This window comes from Dicentrarchus labrax, unplaced genomic scaffold (assembly GCF_905237075.1).
Source record: "Dicentrarchus labrax unplaced genomic scaffold, dlabrax2021, whole genome shotgun sequence".
Classification (NCBI taxonomy): Eukaryota; Metazoa; Chordata; class Actinopteri; family Moronidae; genus Dicentrarchus; species Dicentrarchus labrax.
The window spans coordinates 137,287-147,368 of record NW_026136707.1 but is presented as its reverse complement, the minus strand read 5'-3'; the positions used below and the strand labels follow the sequence as shown (position 1 = coordinate 147,368).

Below are 10,082 nucleotides of genomic sequence, written 5' to 3'. Positions count from 1 at the left end.
TGTCCCATTTCACTTCATTTCATAGAAAGAGAGAAAAACACTCAATTTCATCCAACTCTGAGAGAGAGACAGAGAGAGAGAGAGAGAGACAGAGAGAGAGAGAGGTAGAATCAGGGACGCATTATTTTTGAACCGCCTCCAGTGTGAACTGATAAGCGGATGGCGCGGAGCAGGGTGTGTCGGTCAGACAGTCTGATAACTGCGCCGGTCTCTAACTCAACTTAATACAGAGAAATGTCCCACAAAGCAACGTTACAGGACCCAACAACAGTAACGTAGTAACTGTAACTGTCTTTGGCAACTTACAGGAGGAAAAAAAATATTCACAGCTGTACAGTGAAGCGTCTGTCCTCCTGTCTGTCCTCCTGTCTGTCCTACCGTGGGTTAAAGAGTGTTAAAACATTCTCTGTCTTGCCAGTGAGGGAGTCAGTTTACTGCTGGTGATTAGTGTGTAATAATTGTGTAATTTAGAGTGAAAAACGTAACTTCGTCACTTTCCAGGATGTTTGGTGGGTCAGGGTCTCAATCACTACACATTATAACAGCATCCATGTGATTATAAAGTGTCTGTGGGTTTAGATTGACAGGGGGAGACAACTGGGAAACACGGGCTCTGCAGTGATTGGCTCTGGTGCGCACGTGGCTATGGTGCCTATCGTTGGTAATGCTAGCGGAATTCAGAAATAATTTATGAAATAATTTATTAACGGTATTTTGTAGTTTGTAGTCCAAACAAAGCCGACGTTGCACACCCTTAAACCACACAGCAGCCATGTGGAAACTCTCAGGTCAGTCTGATCCTGATCTGCTGAGATATTTGAGCCACACACACACACACACACGCACACAAAGACAGACAGATTTCTTGCTTTATAGATAGATAAACAGCCTTGTCTTTCATTAGAGCTAATAAAGGCGTCAGGGAGAAGAAATTTGACCTAATTTGTCAAAAAAAGACGTCCACTAAGTATGTATAATTGTTAAATATTGTTAAAAAAAAGGTACCTAAAATTGCTAAAATATCAGAAAAACTTAATATTTGGGCGCCCGGTTAGCTCATTGGGTAGAGCTGGCGACCCATGTACCGAGGCTGAGTCCTTGCTGCAGCGGCCTAGGGTTCGAATCTGACCTGCGGCCCTTTACTGCGTGTCATCCCCCCTCTCTCTGCCCCCCTTCTCTCTTTTTTCCGCTTTCAAATATAAAAAAAAAAAAAAAAACCAAAAAAAAAAAAAAAAAAAAAAAAACCTCAATTCACAGAAATAATAATAATGGAGAATAATAATCGACTTAAAATTCATCCAAATCACTTGTTTTTACACGATTTGTGTTAATTTGACTGTTTCAGTTGTTCTCCACTGTTATTGTTCTGAATTTAATATAATATCAAATATTCATCAAATACGTCATTTAGAAAAGATAGAAAAGTGGTCCCTTAAGGAAAAAAGATTTTCTATCATTGGGTAAACTAGTGCTTCCCAACCTGAGGGTCAGGACCCCAAATAAGGGTCACCAAAGCTTCACAGGGGGGTCGGGAAGCCTTCGTATATCCACAGTAGACGATCTCTCAGCATTTCAATCATTTCTGTGAAGGAAACTAAATGAAACCAGGTTAAAGTTAATTTAACTCAAAAAACATTCTGATTAAATCAAAACTTTAAAGTAACATTAACTCTGTTTTGTAAGTTAAAAACATTCTTGATCAAGTAACTTTAGTCATTTTAAGTGACTTTATTGCGACAGCCATGTTGGGAACCACGGGATTAAGGGACAACAGGGTCAAACTTATTCAAATAACTTGAATCTTGCTTTGTTATATGTTTTCTGTTGTCTTTGTTTTTAATTGGTTTGTCTGTTTTTAGTTAGTGTTAAATAAATCAGCTATTTGCACAGTACTGCTGTTCCTGAAACTTTCACTTTATCCTGACAGTAGAACACGAGACAGATAATCTCTCGTTCCTCCTCGTGCTCCTCATGGTAGCAAATATAAAAAAGTACCTACTGCTTTAAGCTATTTGATTTTAATTGTAGTTGATTGTTAGTCGCACACTCAAGAAGGAGTTTATGAGAGACTTAGTTGTTGTATGTCGACCTAACATCAGCTGTTTCCTGGCTGGAAATGTGATTGTGATGAGTTGTTTGTATGTGGAGGTTTTGCAGGTAGCAGCTCTCGGACCGGCACCGGAACTACTTTCACCGCTGATTTACCTCCAGACATAAGAAGATGAGTGATTTGGAGGAAGAGTGGGAGAGAGCAGCGTCTCCAGACCAGACTAAAAGAAAACCTTCAGGCTTCAGTGAAGAACCTGGATCCTCAGACACAAAGTAAGAGACTCACATGAAGATGTAAAGTTACAAATACAGTCGAGTGCAGTAAAACACACAAACAAATAGGGCTGCACAATTAATTCAATTCTATTTATTTGTCCAGAAATCGCAATATAGCTGTGTGCAATATGCAAATAGCAGGAAGCTGCAGGTAAAATGTGACTAAAAGTGTTATAGTTAAGTACTTTAGGCCAGAAGATTTTTCTTATTTTAAGTTTTGAACTGTGATGCAAAAGTGAATCATATCTGTAAAAAATAAATACAAATAAATAAAATAATTGTAATTTGATGTTTTTACCATATCGTGCTGCCCTAGTTTGTCGGCTGAGCATTGACAACATTATCTCCTGGAGCTCTTTTTGAGAAAGAGAGAGAAATTTTGAGAACATTATTTGAGATACTAAGTCAAAATACTGAGAAAGATGTAGAACTGCAGACGGACAAATAACTATAACTACTTGTATTAATTATCTGATCAGGATCATGTGTGAAGTCAATGTTCCCTTGGCTCCGTACAAACACTAATGATGTGTCTAAATCGTTTGTTGTTTCCACAGAAAGAGAGCAGAGTCTCCAGCATCCAGCTGTAATGAACCGGGACCCTCAGACACAAAGTAAGGCTGCGTTCAAACTGAAAGCCTTTGTGCACAACTTGGAATTATTGATCAGTTCAGAATTTTTTGTTTGTTTGGCTGTTCACATTCATTTTTAAATGTGACTCGGATTCCAGTGTGAACACTAACAAAGACGTCACACAGAGAATTCTGATGTACAAAAGTAAAAATGGCCACTGATGTCATAGTTCCCAATTTCTTTAAGTCGGTGTACAGTGGAAGCCGGCGAATTTGTGAGCAGCTGATAACGAGGACGAGGATGAGGAAAAAGAGAAGCAAATTTTTAAATGTGACTTTTTGTGGAGCAGTGGCTGCTACATCTGTACGGAAGTGTTTGCAGATGTGGAGTCAGAGCCAGGAGTGGTGGAATTGTGATGTGAATGGCTTCACAGATACAGATTTCCTCCAAAATTTCAGTATTTCAAGGGATACTTTAAACTACATCTGTCAGCGCCTCTCCACCAGATTCTCACGGCAAGACGCTCAGTTCAGGCGACCCATCTCCATGAGAAAGTGAGTGACCGGAAAGGCTCAAGAATTCTCAGATCTGTATCTGATTTAGGTCCATGTACAAAAGTCCAAAAAGTACAAAATCAGAACTGAAAAGATTAGATTCAATGTAATTTGTTCTGTTCACACTGTGACAAAGTCAGTGTATATTTTTGTCACTTTAAAGAAATGCAGTCGAGTGCAGTGAACATGCATGCAAACAGAGAAATCTATTTAATGACTTCTTTTTAATAAATTATGACCATGTGTGATGTTAATGTTCCATCTCCTCTTCAAGAACTCATGATGTTTGTAAAACATTTGTTGTTTCCACAGAGAGAGAGCAGAGTCTCCAGTGTCCAGCTGTCTGTCTATGAAGAGTGACTTTTCCAAAGACAAACCTCCAGACTTCAGTAATGAACCTGGACCATCAGACATAAAGTAAGAAACTGAAAGTAGAATTCAGTAAAGAACCGCAGAAGAGTGCAGCAAAGAAACGTAGTAGAGTGCAGTAAAGAAACGCAGTAGAGTGCAGTAAAAAAACGCAGTAGAATTCAGTAAAGAAACGCAGTAAAATGCAGTAAGGAAATGCAGTAGAGTGCAGTAAAAAACGCAGTAGAATTCAGTAAAGAAACGCAGTAAAATGCAGTAAAGAAACGCAGTAGAGTGCAGTAAAAAACGCAGTAGAATTCAGTAAAGAAATGAAGTAAAATGCAGTAAAGAAACGCAATAGAGTGCAGCAAAGAAACACTGTAAAGTGCAGTAAAGAAACGCAATAGAGCGCAGTAAAGAAACACAATAGCGTGCAGCAAAGAAACAGAGTAGAATTCAGTAAAGAAATGCAGTAAAATGCAGTAAAGAAACGCAGTAGAGTGCAGTAAAGAAACGCAGTAAAATGCAGTAAAGAAACGTAGTAAAGTGCAGCAAAGAAACACAGTAGAGTGCAGCAAAGAAACACAGTAGAGTGCAGCAAAGAAACACAGTAGAATTCAGTAAAGAAACGCAGTAAAATGCAGTAAAGAAACGCAATAGAGTGCAGCAAAGAAACACATTAGAATTCAGTAAAGAAACGCAGTAAAATGCAGTAAAGAAACGCAATAGAGTGCAGCAAAGAAACACCGTAGAATTCAGTAAAGAAACGCAGTAAAATGCAGTTAAGAAACGCAGTTAATTGCAGTAAAGAAACACAGAAGAGGGCAGTAAAAAACGCAGTAGAGTGCAGTAAAGCAACACAGTAGAATTCAGTAAAGAAAGACAGTAGAATTCAGTAAAGAAACGCAGTAAAATGCAGTAAAGAAACGCAGTAGAGTGCAGTAAAGAAACACAGTAGAGTGCAGTAAAGAAATGCAGTAAAGTGCATTAAAGAAACGCAGTAGAGTGCAGTAAAAAACACAGGAAAGTGCAGTAAAAAACACAGGAGAGTGCAGTAAAAAACACAGGAGAGTGCAGTAAAGAAACGCAGTAGAGTGCAGTAAAGAAACGCAATAGAGTGCAGTAAAAAACGCAGTAGAATTCAGTAAAGAAACACAGTAAAATGCCGTAAAGAAACGTAGTAGAGTGCAGTAAAGAAACGCAATAGAGTTCAGCAAAGAAACACAGTAGAATTCAGTAAAGAAACGCAGTAGAATTCAGTAAAGAAATGCGGTAAAGTGCAGTAAAAAACGCAGTAGAGTGCAGTAAAGAAACGCAGTAGAGTGCAGTAAAGAAACACAGTAGAGTGCAGTAAAGAAATGCAGTAGAGTGCAGTGAAGAAATTAAGTAGAGTGCAGTAAAGATGCATACAAACAGAGAAATAAATATAATTACTTATTAATAAATGATGACCATGTGTGATGTTAATGTTCCCTCTGCTCTTTAAGTACTCATGATGTGTGTAAAACATTTGTTGTTTCCACAGAGAGAGAGCAGAGTCTCCAGTGTCCGTGTCAGAGTCTATGAAGAGTGACTTTTCCAAAGACAAACCTCCAGACTTCAGTTATGAACCTGGACCCTCAGACATAAGTCACAAGTAAGAAACTGAAAGTAGAATTCAGTAAAGAAACATAGTAGAGTGCAGCAAAGAAACACAGTAGAATTCAGTAAAGAAACGCAGTAGAGTGCAGTAAAAAACGCAGTAGAATTCAGTAAAGAAACGCAGTAAAATGCAGTAAAGAAACGCAGTAGAGTGCAGTAAAGAAACACAGTAAAGTGCAGTAAAGAAACGCAGTAGAGTGCAGTAAAAAACGCAATAGAGTGAAGTAAAAAACACAGTAGAGTGCAGTAAAGAAACGCAGAAGGACGCAGTAAAGAAACGCAATAGAGTGCAGCAAAGAAACAGAGTAGAATTCAGTAAAGAAACGCAGTAAAATGCAGTAAAGAAACACAGTAGAGTGCAGTAAAAAACACAGGAGAGTGCAGTAAAGAAACGCAATAGAGTGCAGTAAAAAACGCAGTAGAATTCAGTAAAGAAACACAGTAAAATGCCGCAAAGAAACGTAGTAGAGTTCAGCAAAGAAACACAGTAGAATTCAGTAAAGAAACGCAGTAGAATTTAGTAAAGAAATGCAGTAAAATGTAGTAAAGTGCAGTAAAAAACGCAGTAGAGTGCAGTAAAGAAACGCAGTAGAGTGCAGTAAAGAAACACAGTAGAGTGCAGTAAAGAAATGCAGTAGAGTGCAGTGAAGAAATTAAGTAGAGTGCAGTAAAGATGCATACAAACAGAGAAATAAATATAATTACTTATTAATAAATGATGACCATGTGTGATGTTAATGTTCCCTCTGCTCTTTAAGTACTCATGATGTGTGTAAAACATTTGTTGTTTCCACAGAGAGAGAGCAGAGTCTCCAGTGTCCGTGTCAGAGTCTATGAAGAGTGACTTTTCCAAAGACAAACCTCCAGACTTCAGTTATGAACCTGGACCCTCAGACATAAGTCACAAGTAAGAAACTGAAAGAAGAATTCAGTAAAGAAACATAGTAGAGTGCAGCAAAGAAACACAGTAGAATTCAGTAAAGAAACGCAGTAGAGTGCAGTAAAAAACGCAGTAGAATTCAGTAAAGAAACGCAGTAAAATGCAGTAAAGAAACGCAGTAGAGTGCAGTAAAGAAACACAGTAAAGTGCAGTAAAGAAACGCAGTAGAGTGCAGTAAAAAACGCAATAGAGTGAAGTAAAAAACACAGTAGAGTGCAGTAAAGAAACGCAGAAGGACGCAGTAAAGAAACGCAATAGAGTGCAGCAAAGAAACAGAGTAGAATTCAGTAAAGAAACGCAGTAAAATGCAGTAAAGAAACACAGTAGAGTGCAGTAAAAAACACAGGAGAGTGCAGTAAAGAAACGCAGTAGAGTGCAGTAAAGAAACGCAGTAGAATTCAGTAAAGAAACACAGTAAAATGCCGCAAAGAAACGTAGTAGAGTTCAGCAAAGAAACACAGTAGAATTCAGTAAAGAAACGCAGTAGAATTTAGTAAAGAAATGCAGTAAAAAACGCAGTAGAGTGCAGTAAAAAACGCAGTAGAGTGCAGTAAAGAAACGCAGTAGAGTGCAGTAAAGAAACACAGTAGAGTGCAGTAAAGAAATGCAGTAGAGTGCAGTGAAGAAATTAAGTAGAGTGCAGTAAAGATGCATACAAACAGAGAAATAAATATAATTACTTATTAATAAATGATGACCATGTGTGATGTTAATGTTCCCTCTGCTCTTTAAGTACTCATGATGTGTGTAAAACATTTGTTGTTTCCACAGAGAGAGAGCAGAGTCTCCAGTGTCCGTGTCAGAGTCTATGAAGAGTGACTTTTCCAAAGACAAACCTCCAGACTTCAGTTATGAACCTGGACCCTCAGACATAAGTCACAAGTAAGAAACTGAAAGTAGAATTCAGTAAAGAAACATAGTAGAGTGCAGCAAAGAAACACAGTAGAATTCAGTAAAGAAACACAGTAGAGTGCAGTAAAAAAACGCAGTAGAATTCAGTAAAGAAACGCAGTAAAATGCAGTAAAGAAACGCAGTAGAGTGCAGTAAAGAAACACAGTAAAGTGCAGTAAAGAAACACAGTAGAGTGCAGTAAAAAACGCAATAGAGTGAAGTAAAAAACGCAGTAGAGTGCAGTAAAGAAACGCAGAAGGACGCAGTAAAGAAACGCAATAGAGTGCAGCAAAGAAACAGAGTAGAATTCAGTAAAGAAACGCAGTAAAATGCAGTAAAGAAACGCAGTAGAGTGCAGTAAAAAAACACAGGAGAGTGCAGTAAAGAAACACAGGAGAGTGCAGTAAAGAAATGCAGTAGAGTGCAGTAAAAAACGCAGTAGAATTCAGTAAAGAAACACAGTAAAATGCCGTAAAGAAACGTAGTAGAGTGCAGTAAAGAAACTCAATAGAGTTCGGCAAAGAAACACAGTAGAATTCAGTAAAGAAACGCAGTAGAATTCAGTAAAGAAATGCAGTAAAATGTAGTAAAGAAATGCAGTAGAGTGCAGTAAAGACATTAGTAAAACATTTGTTGTTTCCACAGAGAGAGAGCAGAGTCTCCAGTGTCTGTGTCAGAGTCTATGAAGAGTGACTTTTCCAAAGACAAACCTCCAGACTTCAGTAATGAACCTGGACCCTCAGACATAAGTCACAAGTAAGAAACTGAAAGTAGAATTCAGTAAAGAAACATAGTAGAGTGCAGCAAAGAAACACAGTAGAATTCAGTTAAGAAACGCAGTAGAGTGCAGTAAAAAACGCAGTATAATTCAGTAAAGAAACGCAGTAAAATGCAGTAAAGAAACGCAGTAGAGTGCAGTAAAGAAACACAGTAAAGTGCAGTAAAGAAACGCAGTAGAGTGCAGTAAAAAACGCAATAGAGTGAAGTAAAAAACACAGTAGAGTGCAGTAAAGAAACGCAGTAGGACGCAGTAAAGAAACGCAATAGAGTGCAGCAAAGAAACAGAGTAGAATTCAGTAAAGAAACGCAGTAAAATGCAGTAAAGAAACGCAGTAGAGTGCAGCAAAGAAACACAGTAGAATTCAGTAAAGAAACGCAGTAAAATGCAGTAAAGAAACGCAATAGAGTGCAGTAAAGAAACGTAGTAGAGTGCAGTAAAAACGCAGTAGAATTCAGTAAAAACGCAGTAAAGTGCAGTAAAGAAACACAGTAGAGTGCAGTAAAAACGCAGTAGAATTCAGTAAAGTAACGCAGTAGAATGCAGTACAGAAACATAGTAGAGTTTAGTAAAAATGCAGTAGAATTCAGTAGAGAAACACAGTAAAATGCAGTAGAGTGCAGTAAAAAACCCAGTAGAATTGAGTAAAGAAACGCAGTAAAATGCAGTAAAGAAACGTAGTAGAGTGCAGTAGAAAATGCAGTAGAATTCAGTAAAAACGCAGTAGGTGCAGTAAAAACGCAATAGAGTGAAGTAAAAAACACAGTAGAGTGCAGTAAAGAAACGCAGAAGGACGCAGTAAAGAAACGCAATAGAGTGCAGCAAAGAAACAGAGTAGAATTCAGTAAAGAAACGCAGTAAAATGCAGTAAAGAAACACAGGAGAGTGCAGTAAAGAAACGCAGTAGAGTGCAGTAAAGAAACGCAGTAGAGTGCAGTAAAAAACGCAGTAGAATTCAGTAAAGAAACACAGTAAAATGCCGCAAAGAAACGTAGTAGAGTTCAGCAAAGAAACACAGTAGAATTCAGTAAAGAAACGCAGTAGAATTTAGTAAAGAAATGCAGTAAAAAACGCAGTAGAGTGCAGTAAAAAACGCAGTAGAGTGCAGTAAAGAAACACAGTAGAGTGCAGTAAAGAAATGCAGTAGAGTGCAGTGAAGAAATTAAGTAGAGTGCAGTAAAGATGCATACAAACAGAGAAATAAATATAATTACTTATTAATAAATGATGACCATGTGTGATGTTAATGTTCCCTCTGCTCTTTAAGTACTCATGATGTGTGTAAAACATTTGTTGTTTCCACGAGAGAGAGCAGAGTCTCCAGTGTCCGTGTCAGAGTCTATGAAGAGTGACTTTTCCAAAGACAAACCTCCAGACTTCAGTTATGAACCTGGACCCTCAGACATAAGTCACAAGTAAGAAACTGAAAGTAGAATTCAGTAAAGAAACATAGTAGAGTGCAGCAAAGAAACACAGTAGAATTCAGTAAAGAAACACAGTAGAGTGCAGTAAAAAACGCAGTAGAATTCAGTAAAGTAACGCAGTAGAATGCAGTACAGAAACATAGTAGAGTTTAGTTAAAAAATGCAGTAGAATTCAGTAGAGAAACACAGTAAAATGCAGTAGAGTGCAGTAAAAAACCCAGTAGAATTGAGTAAAGAAACGCAGTAAAATGCAGTAAAGAAACGTAGTAGAGTGCAGTAGAAAATGCAGTAGAATTCAGTAAAAAACGCAGTAGAGTGCAGTAAAAAACGCAGTAGAGTGTAGTAAAGAAACACAGTAGATTACAGTAAAGAAACGCAGTAGAGTGCAGTAAATAAACGCAGTAGAGTGCAGTAAAGAAACACAGTAGAGTGCAGTAAAGAAATGCAGTAGAGTGCAGTGAAGAAATTAAGTAGAGTGCAGTAAAGATGCATACAAACAGAGAAATAAATATAATTACTTATTAATAAATGATGACCATGTGTGATGTTAATGTTCCCTCTGCTCTTTAAGTACTCATGATGTGTGTAAAACATTTGTTGTTTCCAC

At 37.8% G+C, this 10,082-nt stretch overlaps 1 protein-coding gene across 50 annotated transcripts in view; it reads left to right on the top strand.

Moving 5' to 3' along the window:
* LOC127366453 (NACHT, LRR and PYD domains-containing protein 12) overlaps positions 1–10,082 on the top strand; it is a 30,525-nt gene that overhangs the window by 1,623 nt on the left and 18,820 nt on the right. For 19 of the 50 annotated variants that reach the window (XM_051405381.1, XM_051405366.1, XM_051405380.1 and 16 more), the window contains exons 1-6: positions 2,946–3,452; positions 3,765–3,869; positions 5,326–5,436; positions 6,238–6,348; positions 7,153–7,263; positions 7,919–8,029. In XM_051405381.1, the coding sequence (XP_051261341.1) occupies positions 3,109–3,452; positions 3,765–3,869; positions 5,326–5,436; positions 6,238–6,348; positions 7,153–7,263; positions 7,919–8,029 (893 nt within the window). In that variant the 5' untranslated portion in view covers positions 2,946–3,108. The other 31 variants (XM_051405371.1, XM_051405376.1, XM_051405354.1 and 28 more) reach the window with 16 other exon arrangements.